At 38.0% G+C, this 25,561-nt stretch overlaps 2 protein-coding genes and 1 pseudogene across 5 annotated transcripts in view; 2 read left to right on the top strand and 1 right to left on the bottom strand.

Annotated features, from left to right (window-relative positions):
• Positions 1-20,471, bottom strand: part of LOC141572141 (nuclear pore complex protein Nup153-like) — a 56,804-nt gene extending 36,333 nt beyond the window's left edge. For 2 of the 4 annotated variants that reach the window (XM_074335191.1, XM_074335188.1), the window contains exons 1-3: positions 8,727-20,470; positions 8,235-8,368; positions 8,026-8,154 (exon numbers count right to left, since the gene is read on the bottom strand). In XM_074335191.1, the coding sequence (XP_074191292.1) occupies positions 8,026-8,154; positions 8,235-8,368; positions 8,727-8,796 (333 nt within the window). In that variant the 5' untranslated portion in view covers positions 8,797-20,470. Of the gene's footprint in view, positions 1-8,025; positions 8,155-8,234; positions 8,369-8,726 lie in introns of all 4 variants that reach the window. The other 2 variants (XM_074335189.1, XM_074335190.1) reach the window with 2 other exon arrangements.
• The window catches only part of LOC109453332 (nuclear pore complex protein Nup153), a 215,911-nt gene that overhangs the window by 154,421 nt on the left and 35,929 nt on the right, over positions 1-25,561 (top strand). The gene's annotated exons all lie outside the window — the stretch shown is intronic.
• On the top strand, positions 128-930 carry LOC109456747 (transcription factor BTF3; annotated as a pseudogene).

The following is a 25,561-nucleotide window of genomic DNA, read 5'->3' on the forward strand; positions in this document are numbered from 1 at the left end:
GTTATCACTTTAGAAGGGGTGTAAATGCCTAAACATTATTCTGTTTTGTAAACCTCAAACTAATATGAAGAAATAAAAGTTAAAAAACACAAGTACTCTAGCTGCCATCTTGTGTTCCCACGTGTGAGTTTATTCTCAGCTGGTCTTCCCAAGACCCCCTGAGCGCCAACCCCAGTCCCCTGCGCAGCCCCGTGTCCTCTCCAACAAGATGAAAGAAACTATCATGAACCAGGAGAAACTCGCCAAACTGCAGGCACAAGTGCGCATTGGTGGAAAAGGAACTGCGCGCAGAAAGAAGAAGGTGGTTCACAGAACAGCTACAGCAGATGATAAAAAACTTCAGTTCTCTTTAAAGAAGTTAGGGGTAAACAATGTCTCTGGTACTGAAGAGGTGAATATGTTCACAAACCAAGGAACAGGGATCCACTTTAACAACCCTAAAGTTCAAATCTCTTTGGCAGAGAATACTTTCACCATCACAGGCCACGCTGAGACCAAGCAGCTGACAGAAATGCTACCCAGCATCTTAAACAAGCTCGGTGCAGATAGTCTGACTAGTTTAAGGAGACTGGCTGAAGCTCTGCCCAAACAATCTGTGGGTGGAAAAGCACCACTTGCTACCGGAGAGGAGGATGATGATGAAGTTCCAGATCTTGTGGAGAATTTTCATGAGGCTTCCAAGAGTGAAGCAAACTGAACTGAGTCAACTTCTGAAGAAAACCTGAAGAAATTACTGGGAGCTGATATTTTATATTAAGACTGCTTTTTAAATTTTGTTCATGGATCTGATAAAATCTCAATCTCTAATATTTTTAAGCCCAAGCCCCTTGGACACTGCAGCTCTTTTCAGTTTTTGCTTATACACAAATCATTCTTTGCAGCTAATTAAGGTGAAGAAGCTTGGGAATAAAGTTTGAAGCAAAGGTTAATAAAGTTTAAAAAAAAAAAAAAAAGTATAGGATTCGAAATAGATCCACGATGGCAAAGTAGATAAACGTTGGGCCTGCTTCCTTCTGGGAACACAATAAAATTAAAACTAAAGTATAGAAAATCAACCTGGAGAACAATCTGAAGTCTGGCTGAAGTATTACAACTGAAAATATAAAGAAGCCACGTGGAGACTGGTAAAGGTGGAGGAGAAGCTAAACAGACTGTTCCCAAACCTCAGTTAGGTGGTTGAGAATCAGGAGGGATATCTCAGCCACAGAGATTCCCCCAAAGGTGTGCAGGATCCCTGGTCCAACCAGGTTCTCAAGCCTGGAGCCCAGGTGCCGGGAAGAGTAGACCCTACATCATCAGGCTGTGAAAAAACAATGATGATTCTGACATTCTGCTTGGGACTAAAACACTATGCACACAGACTCTCTCACTCCCAGGCTCTCACCTTGGGCTCTAGTGGAGGTAGGGTGACTTAAGGGGCATTAGAGGCATATGGGGGGCAGTCGGAGGGTTGTGGCTTTGGAACAAGGGCTAGAGCACATTCTTCATTTTCCCTGTACAAGCACCAGGCAGGCACCATCTGGGCTTTCTTCAACTCTACCCCCACACAGCTAAATGTGAATCTGAATTGGTCTGAGGACCTCTGCTGGAAACCTGACCATTCAACTCCTCCAACACCAGAGTCACTTTTTCAGTGAACAGCCAGACCTGCCCACATTGCACTCTTTCTTAGAAAACTATCAGAGTCCGTAGGACCCAATGGGTGTCCACTGGGCTTGGTGTGCTCTGAATCTTTTGCTGAGTAGCTCTAGGCTCAGCCTTGGCACCAAACCAGAATCTACATTCACCTGGTAACCACAAGTCCTCCCACTCTAGTGACTCCCTGAGGCCCTGCCTCACCCAACTTGCTTACTGCACAAAGCTTTATCATTGTCTGAAACAAGAGAGCTGGCAGGTGGCAGCAGGCCTCAGGCTGTCCTGGCTCTCTGAGGAACTACTCCAGACCTGGATATGGGGGTAGACGTCCCCGGTCCACAGTGTGGCGTCTACCACGCATGCAAGTTCCAGAGCAGAGAGTGACCCAACACAGATGTCTTTGCGGCTCCTACGTGATAGTCCCCAGTGGGACACAGGCAGGGACTGCCCTGAGGCTGCACCGCAGCCCCCTGCCAAGGGGCCACAGAACCAATATACTTGGAGGTTGGCTCAGACCACAGCAGAGCACAACCCAATTAGACCTACAAGAGGCACAAACAAATGGCGGTCACAATAGGCACGAGAGCTCACTGGGGAAAATCCCAATCAGTGAGTTGAGCCCCTCCACACAGCGCCCATAAGCTGTGCATGTGCCCAAACCCCACAGCCAATCAGCCTGAGGATCAAACCCATCCACTGACATGCCAATAGCAATCAAGGTGCCACTATAACAGGAGGGTATACCCAACCCACACAAGGGACACTCCTGAAGCAGGTGGAGCAGATGGCCAAGGAGACTGTGCGAGGGCCCCATAGGGGACCTACTACATAAGGCCACTCGACCAAAACTGGGAGACATAGCAGACCTACCTAACACATAGAAACAAATACAAAGAGGCAGCCAACATGAAAAAACAAAGAACTGTATCCCAAATAAAAGAACAGGAGAAAACTCCAGAAAAAGAACTAAACGAAATGGATGCAAGCACCTACCAGATAGAGTTCAAAACAATGGTTAATAAGGATGTTCAAGGAAATTAGGGAGAACGTCAACAGAGAGATAGCAAGCATAAAAGAGGACACAAAAACCATAATGAAGACCCAGTGAGAAATAACAAATTCAATAAATAAAATGAAAAATGCACTGGAAGGAATCACCAGCAGACTAGATGAAGCAGAGGATCAAATAAGCGATTTGGAAGACAAGGTAGCAGAAAACACCCTAGGGGAATAGCAAAAAGAAAAATGGATCCAAAAACATAAGGATGGTTTAAGAGACCTCTGGGATAACATCAAGCATAACAACATTCACATCATAAGGGTATCAGACGAAGAGAGAAAGCAAGGGATTGAGAACTTATTTGAAGAAATAACGACAGAAAAGTTTCTTAACCTGGTGAAGGAAATACACATACGAGGCCAGGAAATGCAGAGAGTTCCAAACAAGATGAACCCAAACAGGCCCACACCAAGACACATTAAAATTAAAATGGTAAATGGTAAAGACAGAGACTCCTAAAAGCAGCAAGAGAAGGGCAACTACTATCTTAAAAGGGAGCTCACGGGGTGGCCAGTTGGCTCAGTTGGTTGGAGTGTGATGCTGGTAACACCAGGGCTGGCGGATGCACACCCACCTGGGCCAGAGTGAGCTGTGTCCTCCACAACTAACTTGAAACAACTACTTGACATGGAGCTGATGGGTCCTGGAAAAACACACTTAAAATAAATAAAAAGAAAAAACAACAAAAAAGGGGAGCTCACATTAGATCATCAGCTGATTTCTCAATAGAAACTTTGCAGGCCAGAAGGGATTGGCACAAAATAGTCAACGTGATAAAAACAAGAACCTACAACCAAGGGTACTCTACTCAGCAAGACTGTCATTTAAAATTGAAAGACAGATAAAGAGTTTCACAGACAAGAAAAAGCTAAAGGAGTTCATCACCATCAAACTAGTATACAAAGGAATTTATAGGAATTTCTTTAAGATAGAAAAAAATAAAAATTATGAATAATAAAATAACAATAGCAACATAACCTATCAAAAATTACTTTCAATGTAAACAAATTAAATGCTTCAATCAAAAGACATGGGAAGGCTGAATAGATAAGAAAACAAAACCCTTACATATGCTGCCTAGAAGAGACTCACTTCAGATGGAAAGACACACACAGATGGAAAGTAAAGGGATGGAAAAAGTTATTTCATGAAAGTGGACACCAAAAACCCAAAAAAAGCTGGGTAGCAATAGTTACACAAGATAAAATAGACCTTACGACAAACATATTAACAAGAGACAAACAAGGATCCAGTAATCCCACTTCTGGGTGTTTATCTGAAGAAATCCAAAATGCTACTGTAAGGGGACATGTGAGTCCATATGTTTCCTGCAGCATTGTTTACAATGGCCACAATGTGGAGGCAGCCTGGGTGCTCCTCAATGGATGAATGGATGAAGAGGAGGCGGTACATGTATACAATGGACTATTGTTCAGTTAGGGAAGCAAGGGTTCCTGCCATCTTCCCGGAATGGATGGACTGGAAGGTGTTGTGCTGAGTGGAATATGTCAGACAGAGAAGGATAGATGCAATGTGATTTTGCTTATGTGTGGAATACAAAGAACAAAATAAACAAAACATAAAGACACTCATAGATACAGAAAACATTTTGATGGTTGCCAGATGGGAGGGGGCTTGGGGATGAGCGAGAAAAGGCAAGAGATGAAGAAGTACAAACTGGTTGTTATAAAGCAGTTATGGGGAGATAGGGTATAGCATAAGGAATAGGGTCAGTAATATTTTAATACCTATGAATGGTGTTAGATGGATACCAGATTTGCTGGTGTGATAGATGGGAGAGGTGTGGGGAGCAGGGAGAAAAAGGTGAATGGATTAAGAAGTACAAATTGGCAGTTACAAAATAGTCATGGAGATGTGGGGTAAAGCATAGAGAGTACAAATATAGTCAGTGACGTGGTGATGACTACGTACATATGCCAGCTAGGTACTAGACTAGTTAGGGGAGCACTTCTTAAATTGTATGGATTTCTAATCACTATGCTGTACACTTAAAATTAATGTAAAATAATACTGAATATCAACTGTAATAAAAAATGAAAAATGGTGAAAAGGTGAAGGGGAATATGAAGTCCAAATTTCCAGGTATAAAACAACTAAGTCATGGGGATGTAATGTACAGCATAGGGAATATAGTCAACAATAATGTGATAGCATGCTATGGTGTCAGCTGGTGGCTGGACTTAGGGTGATCACTTCTTTAGGCATGTAAATCTGGAATAAATACAATATTGTATGTTATCTCTATATATAATTTTTTAAATTAACGTTTACTGGGATGACAATTGTTAGTAAAATTACATAGATTTCAGGTATACAATTCTGTAATACATCATCTATATCTCACATTGTGTGTTCACAACCCAGAGTCAGTTCTCCTTCCATCACCTTATATTAGACCCTGTTTACCTTCTTCTAAAATCCCCCTCCCCACTTACCGTCTGGTAACCACTAAACTATTGTCTATATCTATGAGTTTTTGTTTCTTCATTTGTTTGTCTTGTTCCTTTGCTGTTTTCAGTTTTATATAACACATATCAGTGAAATCATATGGTTCTCTAGTTTTTCTGTCTGACTTATTTCGCTTAGCATTATAATCTCAAGATGCATCCAAGTTGTCGCAAATGGTACTATTTCATCTTTTCTTACCGCCGAATAGTATTCCATTGTGTATATATACCACAACTTCTTTACCCATTCATCTATTGAAGGACACTTTGATTGTTTCCATGTCTTGGCCACCGTAAATAAAGGTGCAATGAACACTGGAGCACATATGTCTTTATGGATAACTCTTTTCAGGTTTTTTGGGTAGATACCCAGGAGGGGTATTGCTGGGTCATATGGTAATTCTATTCTTAATTTTTTGAGGAACCTCCACACTGCCTTCCAGAGAAGTTGTACCAATCTGCATTCCTACCAACAGTGTATGAGGGTTCCTTTTTCTCCACAGCCTCCCCAACACTTTTTAATAATATTATTTAAAATTAAAAATGTAATGGAGATATGTAGGGAATCTCCTCAGGCTTCATAATTAAGAAAAAAAAATGTTTTTCTAAGACTAAGATTTAAATTTAATGCAATTATTAATGAAAATGGGGGAGGAAGTCGTGGGTATACACTGTGACTTGGAACTAATCTATTAATCGTGGGCTGGCATCATCTCCTACTAACATGCTGAACTATTTTCAGTTTAAAAAAATGTTTGAATGGCATTATAATCCACTTTAAGCTTTAGAAAAAGTTCCCTGTGACTCCAAGATCCACTTAACACTTTTTGATATAAAATATTGCCCTTCATGAGCACATTCAGAAATAAAACTCATAATTACTATCAACTATTTATGAAAGCATCTTCTATTCAGGAAAACAAGAAACTACTCTAAGGACAAATCTTCAAATACACGTTTTTCTATGAAATTTCTGCATCTGTCATAAATTGTCATCTTTATACAATTGCCCTCTCCAAAAGCCCACAGACTTGGAAATATAATTACTCTTCCATCTTTAAAATGTCAAAATCTGGAACGTAACCACCATAGCAACATATACACAAAACAGAATTTTTATGATGTTCAAGAAACTCTTAGGACAAGACAGAATGCTGCAATATACCTTAAACGGGTATTAGTTTTAAAACTAGCAATTTCTAAATGCTCTCTGTTAATGTATACATGTAAATATAACTCTTTTCTTATATTGACCTTGTATTCAGTAACCTTCCTAAACCAACTTACACATTCTTCTTGTACTTTCTTGGAAATATCTATGTAGACCAGCACATTTTCTATGACTAGGAAGCCTTTCATTCCTTCCTTCCCAATATGTACACCTGTGTTTCTTTTGTCTGGCATTAGCTAGGACCTGCAGTACATGTAACAGCAGCAGTGATAGCAGACATCTTTGTTCTCTTCCTAATCTTAGGGGGAAAGATTTCAGTCTTTTAACAATAGTATGATGCTAGCTGAAGATTTTCTGTAGACACAATTTACCACATCCAGGAGGTTCCATCTGTTCCTAGTTCTGCTGAAAATTTTTCTCATGAATGGACTTTGGATTTTTGTTAAATGTGTTTTATGCATCTGTGGTGATGTTCATGTAGTTTTTATTCTTTATTTACTGGGTAGATAACATTAATTTTCAATGCTGAACCAACCTTACATTCCCAGGACATATGCCACACGATCATGATATACTTTTTATATGTGCTGGGATAGATCTGCTAATATTTGTTGAGAAGTTTTGTGTCTATAACTCATGAGAAATACTGGTCTGTAGCTTTATTATAATGCCTTTGGTTTTTGTTATGAGAGTAATGTTGGTTCCTGAATGATCAGGGAAATGTACAAGAAAGGTTGCGGAGAATTGGTATTATTTCTGTCCTAAATATTTGGTAGAATTCTCCAGGGAAGTTATATGGGCCTGAAGTTTTCTTTGCTAAAAGGTATTTTACCTATGAATTCAATTTATTGAATAGGCTACTGATAGGTATAAAACTAATAAGGCCTGTGTGATGACTATTACAAAACAGTGGTAGAAATGTAAAAAGACAGAAATAAATCGAGAGGTATATTGACTTTATGGATCAGAAGACTCTTTTTTGTTAAGACTTTTATTCTCCATAAGTTGGTCTTTAGACTCAATGCAAACCCAATCAAAATTCCTGTAGACTTTGTAGAAAACTGATAGGGTGATTCAAATTATTAAAAAGGAAAGGAACTAGGAAAGCCAAAACAAGCTTGAACAAGAAGAAAGTTGGAGGATTCACAGGACCTATTTCAAGACTTACTCTAAAGGTATAATAATCAAGACAGTTCAATGTCAGCAAAGTGATCAATACATAGATCAATGGAAAATAATTGGAAGTCCAGAAATAGAGCCACAATATGGTCGACGGATGTTTTAAAGATTCAATTCAATGGAGAAAGTATAGTCTTCTCAACAAATGGTACTAGAGAAAGTGAACATTCATATGTTTAAAAAATCAATCTGGATTCATGCCTCATACCACATACAAAACTATCTCAAATTCAAATCTTCTCATGAGGGTAATTTTACTACATGTAACTTATATCTCAATTATTTTTTTCAAAAAGGAATTAATCATCACACATCCTAAACATACACAAATCTAATGTATAAAATGTTCACTGACATCTAAAATTATGTTCATACTGTCCCTAAATGAAAAGAATTTTCTAATACCTTTTGCATTTTACAAAAGATTAACTAAACCAAAATTCTATTTGAGTGCCAACAGTTACCTAACAACTATTTTTAAATAAAACGTTATCAATCCTATTCAAACCAACCTGATATGGTGTGTTTCGTACTTTAGGCTGTCTGACAACCGCAGCTGCCCCACCATACCTTGTTTTGCCAAGGTAAAAAGGAGAATCTCCAAGCTCACTTCTTATAAGGATCGAAGATTCCCCATTTGACTGCATGGAAACACACGGTAAATTATCAGCCATAAGCACTCAATACCAATGTGATTGAATCAACTCCAATTAATACTTACCAGGGAAACATTTCCAAAAGCTGCCAAGTTAAATGCTGGCTTTTTGGAGCTGGTGGCAGTGTGCTTGGAGAGTGTATGATAACGATCAGTGTCTGCAGACGACAGAGCTGGCACTGCAGTGTTTTTTGAAACAGCTACATACGAAACAAAAATATGTAATGCTCAGTAATACCACTACGGGGAATGAGATTTCATTTTAATAATACACTGTCATCTAATTATGACTAAATAAAGACAATGGATGAATCTGCTGTTGTCACTATTCTCCTCATGACCAACCTGTAACACTGACATTTAGGGAGCTAAGTATCTCTGAGGTTAATTACTAAAAAGCATTGTCAAAATGTTGATATTACATCCTGTTTATTTTTCTGAGCTCATTTCATTCAAATGAAGGCATTTATAGGAAATGCCAAAACTTAAAGCTTTTGAAATACTAATCTAATATATGCAAGTATTTTCATGTAAAGATTATGAGAAATTTTTACTTACCTGAACCACTTGTAACTGGTTCTGAAACACTACTAGATCCAGAAAGTTCTGCTCTTTTTGCAACAGACATACTAACTGTATATCCAATCTGTCACGAGAAAAGTGAACCTTGAAGTGTCAAATTACTTTTAAACAAATCTCGTTAGAGAGCTTTTTCACTCAAGTCAAAAAAATATATTTAATTTCATTTGTTCTAAGATGGAGGAGAAGTCAAAACAGAGAAACTGAAATTGAAGGAAGGCCATGAAGAACTACTCATGGGTAGAGTGATTCTCAGGAATACTGGTCCTTCTATTTCCTAGAATACAGTATGTTTTATAATAATATACTTCATCTTTTCTGTCATTCTTTTATCTCTACATTTTTTCAGGTAGAATTTATATACTTAGAGGTAAATTGAGAATATGTCAAGGTAGCACCATGCAGTGTTAATTGACAATGTGAGTTCCTGAATCAAAAAAACTGAAATAGATTTGAATCCCAGCTGTACCACCAGCCAGCCATGTGCCTGTGAACCTAACTGTTCTAAGTACCAAACTCCTAATCTGTGAAAATGAGGGGGAAAATTATAGGCCACAGTGGTGGTAGTACTATGAAATGCAAAGTTATATATGGTCACACCATATAAAACAAGCATTTAAAAAACTTTATTTCTCATGAGTTTGGGGAACTGCCTTGGTTTTACCCTAATAAAGCAAAGACCACCCCAAGTCTCATGGACACAGATTAAAAACAAACAAAAGACGTTCTGCTTCAGCTATTGGTAGAGTAGCTCATATCTGCCCAATCTCTGACATAACAATTAGAATCTAAGGCCTAAATATTAAAATAATCATCTGAAAACATTAAAGAGCAAACAAAAACAAGCAGGAATTGGAGGGGAGATGACACCTGGAAGAAGAGAAAAGCACTGAGTGAGCTTCTTGTTCTCTTTATGAGTTCTCTTTATGAGGGCCACTGGATACTTGAAATGCAGAGAGAAAACAGCAATGTGTTGGTTGAAGAATCAGTGGACAAACTAGGTGACCACAGTGTCTAGAAAATAACGGGAGATACATGACTGAAGAGCCACAGGAGAGGAGCCTCCGGTCTGCATGTTAGCTGTTCAAATACCTGGCAGACCTGTAAACTACATGAGTGGAAGATGGACGGACAGCAAGCAGCCAACTCCGACTAAAGAGTCTCGGCTGCTGCCCACCACAGAGCAGACAGGGTTTGAGTTCAGGTAACTTCACTGCAACTAAAACAATCTGCATAACTTCAAATGGACGCAGTATATTATACATAAAGCACACCTCAGTAAGTCTACCTCTTCCCAAAAGAGGAAAAATAAAGACACGTTCAGATAAAAGAAAACTGAGAGAATCTGTTGCCATAAAACTTGCTTTATGAGTTCTTCAGGCTGAAGAGAAATGAGACCAAATAGAGACACAGATTTCCAGAAAAAATAAAGAATACCTGAGGATACATAACAACATCATCAACAACAAAAAACACACGTTGTTTTTCTATGAATTTCTTTAAATACATATAACTAAATAAAGCAAAAATTATATGCTGTGGGTTTATAGGCTATGTATCTAAATATAATAAAAATAAGAAGTAAGCATAATATACCAAGGAAAAGGACTAATAAATCAGCCTATAAAGGGGCAAGATTCTTAAGTTTGTACAAGAAGTGGCACAATGTTAACACAAAGTAGATTGTAAAAGAGTTAAGGAAATACATCGTAATCACAAAAGGAACCACAAAGTAAAACAAAGAGATAGAACATAAGAAGTAAACAAGTAACTGAAATAATCACAAAAGGTAGACTTTTACCCAAACATGCCAATAATTTCATTAATTATAAACATTCATATTAAAAGATAGAAAGAGGGCCGGCCCGGTGGCTCAGGGGGTTGGAGCTCCGTGCTCCTAACTCCGAAGGCTGCCGGTTCGATTCCCACATGGGCCAGTGGGCTCTCATCCACAAGGTTGCCGGTTCAACTCCTCGAATCCCACAAGGGATGGTGGGCTCGGCCCCCTGCAACGAAGATTGAACACGGCACTTGAGCTGAGCTGATGCTGAGCTCCCAGATGGCTCAGTTGGTTGAAGTGCGTCCTCTCAACCACAAGGTTGTCGGTTCGACTCCCGCAAGGGATGGGGGGCTGCGACTCCTGCAACTAGCAATGGCAACTGGACCTGGAGCTGAGTTGTGCCCTCCACAACTAAGACTGACAGGACAACAACTTGAAGCTGAACAGCACCCTCCACAACTAAGACTGAAAGGACAACTTGACTTGGAAAAAAAAAAGTCCTGGAATTACACACTGTACCCCAATAAAGTCCTGTTCCCCTTCCCCAATAAAATCTTAAAAAAAAAAAGATAGAAAGAACCAAAAAGGGAAGACTCACATATATGCTGCCAATGAGAGGTTTACTATAATTATAAAGACACAGGCTAAAAGTAAATGGATGGAGAAGATACAAACCATGATTAGTAAGCAAAAGAAATCATATTCTAGTAATGGAATGGCTGTCTATATGAATACCATATGAAGTAACTTTGAAGACAAAAAGTTATTTCAAAAGATTGTTTTAAAAAACACATGTAGTCATATTAACATGGGGACATCACCGAGGAGCCATAATAATGTAAGGTGCAGGCTGTCATGAGGGCCTCAAAAGACATGAAGCCAAAATTGACATAATTAATGGGAAAAGACAAATTCACCAAATGGAAAACAGACAATATTAACTCCTATATCTCAACAATTTTAAAAGACTAACCAGATACTACCCACTGGAAAAAAAAAAAAAAGAAAAGAAAAGAAACTTCCAGCAAGAAGAAAGATGTAAGAAATATTATCAGTCATCTTATCTGACATCTAGAGGCCACTGTATATAACAACTACAGAATATACCTTCACCAAAATTCATCAAGCACACTGTACACTGGGCTAAAAAACAAGTCTCGATGTGTTTTAAAACATTAAAGTCATGATTAAACAGGGATCACAATAATCTACAATCACATGAGAAATCAAAATGGAAATAAGAGAAAACATAAAACCACTACTAAAATCTTCTAAAAGATAACAGGAGTATTTCTTTGCAGCCTGGAAAGAGGCAATGGTTTCTTAGAACACATAGAACAGTAAAAATAATGGGAAAAATACACAAAATTCAGACTTCATAAAATATAAAACATCTGATCAAGAGATAATGTCAAGAAAATGAAAGGCAAGCCAGACTGGGAGAAAAATATTTGTAAGGCCTGTATCAAACAAAGTACTTGTGTCTAGAATTTACAAACAGCTGCTATAACTCTAAACTAAAAGCCACACAAATTTTTAAAGGGCAAACGTTCTGAAGAGAGACCTCACAAAGGAAGACAGGCACGTGGCCAAGAAGCACATAAACAAGAACACATTACTAGTCATGAGGGAAATGCACAGTAAAATTACAATGACACAGCAGCAAATACAAAGCAGAATGGCTACAATTTAAAAGAAGACAACCAACTACTAGTAAGGATGCAGAGTGATGGAAAGGTTCACATACTGTTGGGGGGACTTTAAACTATTACTCGCACCTCCACTTGTAGGTATTTACCCAAGAGAAATAAACATGTGTCCACAAAATGGTACAAGAATCTTCACAGCAGCTTTTCAAAAGAGCCTGGCAGAAAACACTACATACTGAATAATTGTACTGATATGAAAGTTTAGAACAAGAAAGAAATATATAGTGAGGAAAAATGAGAATACTGATTGCCCTGGGTCAAGAGGCAATGAGTATTGATTGGGAAGGAGCATGAGTGAATTTTCTGCAGGACTGGAAATGTTCCACATCTCAGTAGGCTTCGAGTTACACAGGTGTAAACATCTGTCCAAGTCATTCAATGGTACACGAACTTAAAATAAACAAACGGTTAACTACCACTACTCACAAAATTTCACATTATAGCAAAATCAGACGAAACACAAATCTGTGAAATGGCTAAAATTGAGCTACAGGTATCAGACTGAGATTCAGATAAAGATCTTAGCAATTATATCTTTCAAAACTTAAACCAAAGAGAAATAGGCAAAATTTACAAACCTGTTATCAGGCAAACACCAAACCAAGCTGATGGTTTTCTACTACTGAGATAGACTTCAAAAAGGGAGGCCCACACATTTTACAGAGTATTTAAAAACTTCTCTAAAGAACAAGCTCATGCTGTGTTAATCACAATTCCTTACCTAAACAATGTAAGACAAATAACCCATTTCTTAAATGTTAATATGTCTACATAAAGAGCTTTAATGACAAAATAAAAGCAATTTGCTAAGAAAACTAGAAAAGTTTATACAATGTATAATAAATAGCATTCAAGACATTTTCTTTCAACGGGTTAGATACATTGATCTAGTCCTTCCCTTTGCAATACTCCAACCCACCAACAAGTAGAAACAAAAGGTTAAATAGACCCTCAAGACCAGTAACTGAGCCAAGGCCCCCAGCATAAAATATCACAAAACAGGCCTTAAGGTAGAAAGTCCAAATTACCAAACCAGTCATGATTCTGATGAGTCTGAGTCCCAAGGACAAAGGTGCTAAATAGGAAAAGAGGAGATAAAGAAAAAATAAAAAACAAATACCTCCCCCTATAAATAAGCCAGCAAAGTAAAATGTCAACAGACATGAAGAAAATATATACTAATACACACCACAATTTCAATCAAATCTTATGTCACATTCAACAGAAAATGTTACAAGATCTCCTACTTAACGGCAAAAATATACTCCTCCAAAACTCAAGGGTCAATAAAGAAGTCACAAATGAAATTTGTCTGCTTCTCCAGAACAAAACTTAAACAGCTACAAATATAAATGACAAAAAATACACCTTTATAACCCTGGCTATAGAGTATTTTATTTTTCCCACAGTAAACTCCAAAGATAATTTGAACAAAATACATTAATAAAAATGTTATCATGATATAATCTATATTCTATTGTGTATTAGCTCTGCTACCTTGAAACAGTATTTTGGGCTGACCGATGGAAGACATGTCAATTTGAAATCAATTACACACAGCAGATTGACATATGATTATTAATGAGGAAAGTTTACAAAGATAACTATGTTCAGTAAGCACTTTAGTTCATTGAACGTCTGGAGACTAAGCACTTCAAACTCTGTTCACTCTTCTCTTTATTTATCCAAAGATAACAACAGTTACTCGAAAAGACTGCCAAGATGATGTAGACAGGAATGCCAAATATCCACAAAATACTGCATGAGCATCTACTACATATACAGCAATATGCTAAGTAACGTGTGCACAAGAGGAACAAAGTCATGGAAAACATCTTATGTTTCACATACATGTTCCCTAATGACGATCAACTAAATTCAGTTTGTGCATTTGATGACTTAAAAATAAATAATGCAAAAGTCCTCACACTTTACAAAAATAAATGCAAAAGAAGTCTTCCCTTTTGCCTTTTGGCTCAATAATCTGTGGTGGTAACTATCAACAGGCTGAAAAACAAAATATATTAGAATAGATGGCAAACTGTGAAAAATAGGACTTTCATTACCAAGATATAAAAAACAAATCACGTAAAAAGTTTAAAAACAACTTACAGAATTCAGTGGAGCAACAGCAACTTGTGGAATTCTTTTTGCATCCTGTTAATTTTGAAATGATAACAAAGCTAAGATTCTTCACTAAACTCAAATTTTAGAACACCGTTGCATTTAATTGTGAATTTAAAAATTTACCGCTACTGGACTTGACATCTTCTCTAAAGTCTGGAATATTTGCCAAGCTATTGAACTAGTCACACCATAAGATTGTGCATTGAGTTACTTAGTTTTCATCTGTTTTGTTACTGGTGCCCAAAAATTAAACCTTGTATTATCTGTTGGAACTGTGAACTTCAAAACACATTTTCAGAAAAGGAAAATATTTACTAAACAGAATGGATGTCCTAAGTGAAACAGGATTAATGTGTTATCAGCAACTTCAACCTTTTTGCCTTATGTGTTTACTGAAATTCTACCCGTCTAGCTGACACATCACCTTTACAATAAGAAAAACATGGTAAGACAGCACGTACCCCTCTACAGATTTGCCAGCTACAAGTATGTTAAATGGGAAAAATTGAGATAACTGGTAGAACATTCTAGCATTACCTTCATCTGTTTATCCCTGATATTTAAATCAAAGACCACTGGATTAAGTAGAACGGTATTAAAATATTAGTTATTCCAGGTATTAAATAGTATTTATTAAAGTAAATTCCAAGATAACTAAACAAAGACACGGTAGACTCTACTGCAATCAAAATTAAAAATTTTAAGTGGACTTGTTTCACAAATTTTAATAGAAAAACATTAAGTACACAGACTCTTTCCTAATAGGTAGCATTTCAAATTTCTTAAAATTGGAGTTAAAGATACAACCTTGTAAAGAATAGACAAGTACCCTTTAATACACAAACAATGTTTAGAAATTGCAATAGAAACACTTCCTTTTCTCAAGAATGCACTATAATATTTCAACATCCAAGTGACCTCCACGAGTCAAAGTAGTTTGGGAACACTTGCAATCAAAATGATACATTATGATAATCAAATTACAACCCGGTTTCTATAACTAGCTGATAACATCTGAAAAATTGAACCATAACAACTACTTTAAATACTGTTTCTCCATCTGATCCCAAACATTCATTATATTTTCAGGGTCGCTGCAATATTCTACGTAAGTCTTACTAAGAATTTGGTGCCCATCTAGGATTGCTGTTCAGACCAGAGGCTTTGGCTAACATGAGGTATCAAAATCCTCTAGGAATATGTGACAGTGTGCACTGTCACTGCATTGTAATGGCCATGGACCTCTCAGGGCCTTACCTCACTAATTCATAAAATGGAAATGAGAACATTTAATATACCTTCCCACTCTACACCGCAGTAAAGAGAGGAAAAGCACAGTTTCATCCCAAATGTCAACGATAAACACCTGGGAGCCAGTGTTGAGGATGATTCATACGGTATCTCAGAACTCAGAAATAAAAAGTAAAGAGTTTCGTATACAAAATAAAGGAGGAAGCAGCAGGAATAGGATCTTTACTTGGGACAAGCCGATGAATCATTGACTGGCATCATCTTATCTTCTACTAACACACTGAACTATTTTAACTGTAAATAATTTTTTTAAAAAAGTATTATAATCCACTTTAAGCTTTAGAAAAAGCTTCATGTGACTACAAGATCCAGTTAGCACTTTGTGAAATAAAATATTGCCCTTCATGAACACACTCAGAAATAAGACTCAAATTACTGTTAACTATTTATAAAAGCATCCTCTATTCAGGAAAACAAGAAACTACTCTGAATAGAAGGCAAATCATCATATATACTTTTTTCTATGCAATTTCAACGTCTGTCATAGATTGTCATCTTTATATGATTTCCTAATCAAAAACTTACAGGCTTAAAAATATCATTACTCCTTCATCTTTAAAATGTCAAAATCTGGAACATAAGCACCATAACAACACATACACAAAACAGAAGTTTTATGAGCTTCAGGAATATCTTAGGACAAAAAAGAATGCTGCACTTTACCTAAAATTGGTATTATTTTTAAAACTAACAATTTTTAAATGTTCTCTGCTAATATTATATGTAAACATAACTCATTTTGTTATATTGACCTTGTATTCTGTGACTTTGCTAAACCCACTTATAAGTTCTTCTTGTAGTTACTTGAGATTTTCTATTCAGATTAGCACGTTGTCTATGACTAATAACCATTTCAGTCCTTCCTTCTCAATAAGTACACCCTGTGTTTCTTTTTTCTGGCATTAGCTAGGATCTGTAGTACATGTCACAGCAGCAGTGATAGCAGACATCCTTGTTCTTTCCTAATCTTAGGATGAAAGTATTCAGTCTTTCAACATTAGTATGATTCTAGCTGAACATTTTCCATTGACACCATTTATCACATCCAAGAGGTTCCACCTGTTCCTAGTTCTGCTGAAAATTTTCATTATGAATGAATGCTAGATTTTGTCAAATGTGTTTTAAGGCATCTGGGGAGATGTTCATGCACTTTTTATTATTTATTTACATGGTAGATAATATTTATTTTCTAATGCTAAATGAAATTACATTCCAATGACATACTCCCATGTGACCATGATGTAAGTTTTTACATATTTTTATGCTGGGTCAATTTGCAAATATTTCTTGAGAAGGTTTGTGTCTGTAATTCATGAGAAATACTGGTCTGTAGCTTTCTTATAATGTTTTTGGATTTAGTTATCAGGGTAATGTCGGTTCCTGAATGTGCTGGGAGGTATACAAGAAAGGTTGTCGAGAATTGGTGTTATTTCTGTCCTAAATGTTTGGTAGAATTCTCCAGGGACATTACGTGGATCTCAAGTTTTCTTTGCTAAAAGCTATTTTAACTACAAATTTAATTTATTTAATAGGCTACTTACAAGTATAAAACAAACAAAATAAGTGCAAGGCCTGTGTAATGACTATTACAAAACACTGGTAGAAATATAGAAAGAACTAAATAAATGGAGAGACATATTGACTTTATGGATCAGAAGACTCATTTTTTTTTTAAGATGCTTATTTTCCCCAAATTGATCTTTAGACTCAATGCAACCCCAATCATAATTGCTGTAGACTTTGTAAAAAACTGATAGGGTGATTCTAAAATTATGAAAAAGCAAAAAAGTAGGAGAGCCAAAACAAGCTTAAATAAGAACAAAGCTGGAGACCTCACAGGACCTGATTTCAAGACTTACTGTAAAGCTATAGCAAGCAAGAAATTTCAGAGTTGGTGAAAAGATCAATATATACTGTATTTCCCCTAAAATAAGACCAGGTCTTATATTAATTTTTTCTCCAAAAGATGAATTAGGGCTTATTTTCAGGGGATGTCTTATTTTTTACCTGTGCAATAGTCTACATTTCTTCATGTACAACAATCTACATTTATTCATTTATTCATGTACAAAAATCTACATTTATTAAAATACAGTCATGTCATCTTCTTCTGGAACATCGTCATAACTCTCCAAACCCAAATTCCGACTCGAATTTCTTGCGACTCCATTTCATGTAGAACCATTGGCCCCAATCTCTCATGTCCAGCAATGGAGTTCTCCTTAAATGAGCATTTCTTGTCCATGTAGCCTGCTCGTAGTACATTGGCAACACAACTGTAAGTGATATGATCCCATGAATTCTTCACCCAAGTCATGACCTCTTGCAGGATAGGCTTCACAAAGTTTCTACGCTGATTTCTTTCCATTCTATTTTCAATGTAGTCATTTATTTCCATGTGCAAATGGTCTTTGAATGGCTTGCTTATTACAATATCAAGAGTCTGGAGATGCGCAGTCATTCTTGCGGGAATCATTATTTGATCTCTTCTTCTTTCTGCAAGGAAGTTCTTCATGTCTTTAGCGCCGTGAGTGCTGGCTGAATCCCAGACTAGCAGACGTCTTTGGCCACCTCGCAAAACAAGTAGCAGCATTAAATTGACCCACTTCCTTATAAATGCTTGTGTGCACAAGGCTTTTTTGGTTTCAAGAACACAAATGCCCGAAACACATTCAATCTTATCTTTCTTGCCCTTAGTGATGATTAGAGGTGGGACTTTCTTTCCATCCAGACGAATTGCCAAAATACAGGTAACACGTGCACTTTTGTAACCAGTGGAGGGAATGTAGATTGACGAGGCACCCCTCTGATCAACTGTAGTTTGAGATCATTGGCCCCCAAACACTGCAGTTTCATCCATAGCAATCATGTTGGGGAGTTGGTATGTAGAAAAGTCGATGCCATCAACAAAGGACTTGAAGACAAGTCCATGTTTAATAACTTCAGTATCTTCCAGCTTGAAGAGTGTTGTCAATCTTAGAGACAGTTCATATCGCTGAAGGAAGCCATCCAGCCAGTGTTGTGATGCTTTGAATTCTTCTGGGGACATTTCTAACTGTGGTGCCATTGCAATGGCAAATGCTTGAATATAAGCCCTACACACGACGAAAGCCTTTGCTCTCCTGTCAGCAATCCATTCACAGATGATGTATTCCAGCTCAGGAAATAATGGTTGCCGACCTGATCCACACTTGCGCTTCAAAGCATTTCCCTCGTCTACCTGTTGATTGAGGTTATCATACTCTGCTCGCCATTTTCGGACCATTCGGAGATCCAACTTCTCTTTGCAGAAAGCCGTAAGATTCTTACTCCAGGAGTCCTCCATGATTCCTTTCTTGTACTTGATGGAATAGCTCTTTCTTTATGCACTCATCTTGTCTGTGGGTCAAAATATTATTCCCTTTAAACCTACCATTAAATCAATTGTGAACTGAAGACTTAAAAGACAGGAGTGGCAACAAAAATGATGACAGTTAAGAATGATGGTCCAAAAGCCACGAAAAATTTCAGGCACCAAAATTCACATTGCTTTATTTCACATCAGTGCATTAAGTACATCCGTTACAACACAGGACGTATTGAATTATGAAGATTCATATTCAACACAGGCATGTCCATTCATTGTCAAGTGTGCACATTATTCGCACGTTGTATCTGTACTCCGATTGGTCATTTGGCAATAAGTCTCAAGTTCATCTGTTTACCTCTCATCCAAAGTCACCCGCTTAGGTATTTACAAATATTTAATTATAATTTACATTATCCCTTATTTCAAGTATTACTATCAATAATATTATTTATTTATATTTAATTATATATTAATATTATTATTTTACAATTCAATACTTCCATCCTGTGTTGCAACGGAAGTACTAAATGCATCCGTCAGGCTGATGATCTTAACTGGGGCTTATTTTGGGGGTAGGCCTTATATGACGAGCATTCTGAAAAATCATGCTAGGGCTTATTTTCTGGTTAGGTCTGATTTTCAGGGAAATACAGTAGATCAATTGAAAAGAATAGGAAGTCCAGAAATAGAGCTGTGATATGGTCAACTGATGTTTGAAACATGCAAAGGCAATTCAATTGAGAAATCACATTAGAAAAACAAATCATACTAGAAAAATAGGACATTCATATGTTGAAAAAATAAATCTGGACCCATGCCTCATACTACATACAAAAATTATCTCAAAGGAATCATAGGACTAAATTAAAACCTAAAGTTAAAAAGTTTCTACAAGAGGACGAAGTCATAGGAATGGCGTCAGCGGGGTGCACTTTTGGAGTTCTCCTCCGGATCTTATCACAAAAGGGACATCTATAACCGATCAAAGGACTCTGCTCATCACGCAGAACAGCTAAGAGACTTGTGCAAGGATTACTTGAAGGTGGACAAATTGGGTGAGCAGGGGAAGAGGGAAGGGAGCGGAGTGGGGATACGGCCTGCATTTGCGGTTGTGAGGACGCAGTCCTCATCTGCGGCTGTGGAAACGTGATCCACACCTGTGGCTGTGGAAACGTGGTCCGCATCTGCGGCTGTGGGGACGCGGCCCACATGTGCGGCGGTGGAAACTCGGCCCGCATCTGCAACGGTGGAAACGCTGCCGGCATCCGCTGCTGCAGAGACACAGGGGATACCAGGACGGAACAGAGAACACGAAAGCCAGGAGGTAGGCTCTTTCCCTGTGTCCCACAGCTGATCTCTTCCGCCCAGGGGGCAGCATATCCAGCATTTGAGGCAATAACCTCAGTGAGACCTCCAGTTGGGCCCTAGGCAGCACAAAGGACACAAACTCCATACCTAAGCCCCTCCCCCCGCTCTTCCAATCCTACCTCCGCCCTTCCAGAGACTTAAACTGGCCCCTGAACTGAGGAGTAGTGTCAGATTACAGAGGAGCCTTAGTGCTCAGGCTCTGGGAAGACTGGTGTGCAGCTCTGACCCAGGGAAGAGGCTGGGAAGAGTGTGATTTTTGCTGGGCTAGGGGAGAAGAGACTCCTCCACGCCCGGCCACCACCTTTTCTGGCCTACGGGAAGAGTGTGACATGGCTGGGCTGGGAGAGAGACCACCGCTCCATCTCCAGCCCCCACCCATTCTAGCCTGCCTAGGGCAGGGCAATTACAACTGCAGAGGCACTCCCAGGGATCAGCAGTAAGCGGCAGATGCAGCTCTGGGTTTTCAGCAGCTCAGAAATCTCCCGCCCGCCACACACACACACACACACACACACACACACACACACACGGAAGAAGTGCCCTAAGACTCAGTAGAACTGGACACAGGGCTGGTGGGGCTACTCTCAGTGCGCATATGTGCAGGCAAGGGCAGAAACTGCACTGACTTTGTAGAAACTACCATTCACACCCCTCAGTCCCACGCATCAAAATCTGCAGTCCCAATGTCACTCTGGTCACCAGGTGACCGGCTCTGCCTGCACAATACACACAGGACTCTTTGGTACAGCAGAGGACAACCTGGAGATTACTTGGTGGGCTTAAGCCAAGACTGGCACTGCTTTTTGTTTTGTTTTGTTTTGACTTTATATCTTTGATATCTTTGCCTGTGTTGAGTGGGGGTTATCGGTTGTTTTTACATGGGAAGGTATTTGAGTTTTTCTTTTTTGTTGTTGTTGTTGCTGTGCCTGGTGATTTGCTTTGTTCTGAAATTGCCCTACCAGGGCCCAGCTTAAGAGGCACAAGGTTCAACACACCCAGAGGCCAACACCAGACCAAATCAGAGTACTACCGGGTTTGAACTACAAGTGACACACCCAGAGGGAATTCTCTACAGGCACAAGAGCCCATAGAGGCCAAATCACATTTAAGTGGTCAGCCCTCATGCAGCAGAACACCTTCACGCAGCAGAACACCCTGCAGTGGGCAGAGCCAAGTCTCACAACTAGTCAGACTAGGAGTTAACCCCACCTACTCACAAGCGAAAAGCAATTAAAGATCTTCTTTAACAGGACAATATACATAACACAAGAGTCACCTTTGGAGCACATGCAGGGGAGAAGAACCAAGTAGTGCAAGTCAAATATAAAGGACACATACTACATAAGATAACCCAGCAAGAACTAAGAACTCTAGGGGATCTACCTAATACATCGAAGCAAACATAGAGAGTCAGCCAGAATGGGGAAACAAAGAAACATGTCCCAAATAAAAGAACAGAAGAAACCTCCAGAAATGGAACCAAATGAAACAGAGGTAACCAACCTATCAGAGACAGAGTTCAGAACACTGATGATAAGAATGTTTAAGGAGCTTAGAGACGACATAAAGAAGGATGTAGAAATCATAATGAACAACCAGTTAGAACTAAAGAACACAATTACCGAAATAAAGAAATCACTTGAAGGAATTAACAGCAGGTTAGATGAAGCAGAGGATTGAATCAGCGACTTAGAAGACAAGTTAGCAGAGATCACCCAAACAGAATAACAGAAAGAAAAAAGAATAAAAAACAATGCAGATGGTTTAAGAGACCTCTGGGAGAACATAAAGCGCAACAACATGCGCATCATAGGAATACCAGAAGGTGAAGAGAGGAAGCAAAGGATTGAGAACATATTCGAAGTAATAATATCCGAAAACTTCCCTAGCCTGATGAAGGAAACCAACATACAAGCCCAGGAAGTGCAGAGAGGTCCAACCAGGATAAACCAAACAGGCCCACGCCAAGACACATTATAGTTAAAATGGCAAAGGTTAAAGACAAAGAGAGAATACTAAAAGCAGCAAGAAAAAGACAGAGGGTTACATACAAGGGAACTCCCATTAGACTATCAAATGACTTTTCTACTGAAATATTGAAGGCCAGGAGGGAGTGATGGAAAACAAAGGCCTACAACCTAGATTGCTTTATCCAGCAAGACTATCGTTTAAAGTTGATGGAGAGATAAAGAGCTTCCCAGAAAGGAATAAGCTAAAGGAATTTATTACCACCAAGCCAGCACTGCAAGAAATACTAAAAGGACTTCTGTAAGTAGAAGAAAGATGAAAACAATCTAACTACAAATTTAAAAATGGCAATAACTATGTACCTATCATTAATCACTTTAAATGTAAATGGATTAAATGCTCCAATCAAGAGACATAGGGTAGCTGAGTGGATAAGAAAGCAAGACCCTTGTATATGCTGTATACAAGAGACTCACCTCAGATCAAAAGACACACACAGGCTGAAAGTGAAGGGTTGGAGTAAGATATTTCATGCAAATGGAAATGAGAAAAAAGCTGGAGTTGCAATACTTATATCTGACAAAACAGACTTTAAAATGAAGAACATATTAAAAGACAAAGATGGGCACTATATAATAATAAAGGGATCGATCCGACAAGAGGACATACCCTAGTAAACATCTATGCACCCAACATAGGAGCACCTAAATATATAAAACAGATATTGACTGACATAAAGACAGAGATCAACAGTAATACTATCATTGTAGGGGACTTCAACACACCTCTGACAAGGGACAGGTCTTCCAGACAGAATATCAATATGGAAACAACAGCCTTAAATGGCACATTGGACCACTTGGATTTAATCGATATTTTCAGAGCATTTTACCCCAAAGCTGCAGAATACACGTTCTTCTCAAGAGCACATGGAACATTTTCCAAGACAGACCATATGTTAGGCCACAAAACAAGTCTTGATAAACTTAAGAAAATTGAAATCATACCAATTGTCTTCTCTGACCACAGTACTATGATATTAGAAATGAACTACAAGAATAAAACTGGAAGACACACCAATTCATGGAGGCTGAATAACATGCTACTAAATAATGAATGGGTCAACCAGGATATCAAGGAAGAAATCAAAAGATATCTCGAGACAAACGAAAATGAAAACACGATGACCCAAAATCTATGGGATGCCGCGAAAGCAGTCCTAAGAAGGAAATTCATAGCATTGCAGCCCTACCGAAAGAAACAAGAAACATCACTAATCAACAGTTTATCTTCACACTTAAGGGATCTGGAAAAAGAACAGCAAAATAAGCCCAAAGGGAGTATAAGGAAGGTGATAATAAAGATCAGAGCGGAAATAAATGAAATAGAAACCAGAAAAACAATACAAAAGATCCATGCATCTAAGAGTTGGTTCTTAGAGAAGATAAATAAAACTGACAGACCTTTAGCCAGACTCATTTAAAAAAAGAGAGAGGACCCAAATTAATAAAATCAGTCTCAACAAATTTAAGAAGATTGAAATCATACCATGCATATTCTCTGATCACAAGGCTTTGAAATTGGATATCAACTGTAAAAAGAAAGCGGGAAAAAACACAAATACATGGAGATTAAACAACACACTTTTAAAGAAGGACTGGGTCAAAGAAGAAATTAGAGGAGAGATCAAAAGATACATAGAAACAAATGACAATGAAAATACATCCTACCAAAATTTTGGGGATGCAGCGAAAGCAGTTTTAAGAGGGAAATTTATCTCATTACAGGCCTATCTCAAGAAACAAGAAAACTCCCAAATAAATAACCTCATGTTACACCTTAAAGAACTAGAAAAAGAAGAACAAGTAAAACCCAACGTCAGCAGAAGAAAGGAAATAATAAAAATTAGAGCAGAACTAAATGAAATAGAGAACAAAAAGACAATAGAAAAAATTAATGTGACAAAGAGCTGGTTCTTTGAAAAGATTAACAAAATTGACAAACCCTTGGCTAGACTTACTAAGATAAAAAGAGAGAAGACACTGATTAACAAAATCAGAAACGTAAAAGGGGAAGTTATCACGGACACCACAGAAATACAAAGGATCATCCAAGAATACTATGAAGGACTATATGCCACCAAATTCAACAACCTAGAAGAAATGGACAAGTTCTTAGAAACATATAGCCTTCCAAGGCTGAACCATGAAGAACTGGAAAATCTAAACAGACCGATCACCAGTAAGGAAATTGAATCAGTCATCCAAAACCTTCCCAAAAGCAAAAGTCCGGGACCAGATGGCTTCACTAGTGAATTCTACCAAACCTTCAAAGAGGATCTAATACCAATTCTGCACAAACTCTTCCAGAAAATTGAAGAAGAGACAGTACTCCCTAACTCATTTTATGAGGCCAACATTACCCTGATACCAAAACCTGGTAAGGACAGCACAAAAAAAGAAAACTACAGACCAATATCTCTAATGAATACCGATGCAAAAATCCTAAATAAAATTCTAGCAAATCTAATACAACAATGCATTAAAAAGATTATTCATCACGACCAAGTGGGGTTCATCCCCGGGGCACAAGTATGGTTCAACATACGAAAATCCATCAATGTGATACATCACATAAACAAAATAAAGGACAAAAATCATATGATTATATCAATTGATGCAGAAAAAGCATTTGACAAGATACAACATCCATTTATGATTAAAACACTTAATAAAATGGGTATAGAAGGAAAATACCTTAACATAATAAAGGCCATATATGACAAGCCCTCTGCTAATCTCATAATTAATGGAGAAAACCTGAAGCCCTTTGCTCTACGTTCAGGAACACGACAGGGATGTCCCCTATCACCTCTGCTTTTCAACATAGTGTTGGAAGTCCTTGCCAGAGCAATCAGGCAAGAGAAAGAAATAAAAGGCATCCAAATTGGGAATGAAGAAGTTAAATTATCACTCTTTGCAGATGACATGATGCTATATATAGAAAACCCTAAAGACTCCACCAAAAAGCTATTAGAAACAATCAACGAATACAGTAAAGTTGCTGGCTACAAAATCAACGCACAAAAGTCCATTGCCTTCCTATATACTAACAATGAAAAATCAGAAAAAGAAATACAAAAAACAATTCCTTTTGCAATTGCAGCAAAAAGAATAAAATACCTAGGAATAAACTTAACCAA

This window comes from Rhinolophus sinicus, linkage group LG06 (genome assembly GCF_036562045.2).
Source record: "Rhinolophus sinicus isolate RSC01 linkage group LG06, ASM3656204v1, whole genome shotgun sequence".
In the NCBI taxonomy this organism is placed as follows: Eukaryota; Metazoa; Chordata; class Mammalia; order Chiroptera; family Rhinolophidae; genus Rhinolophus; species Rhinolophus sinicus.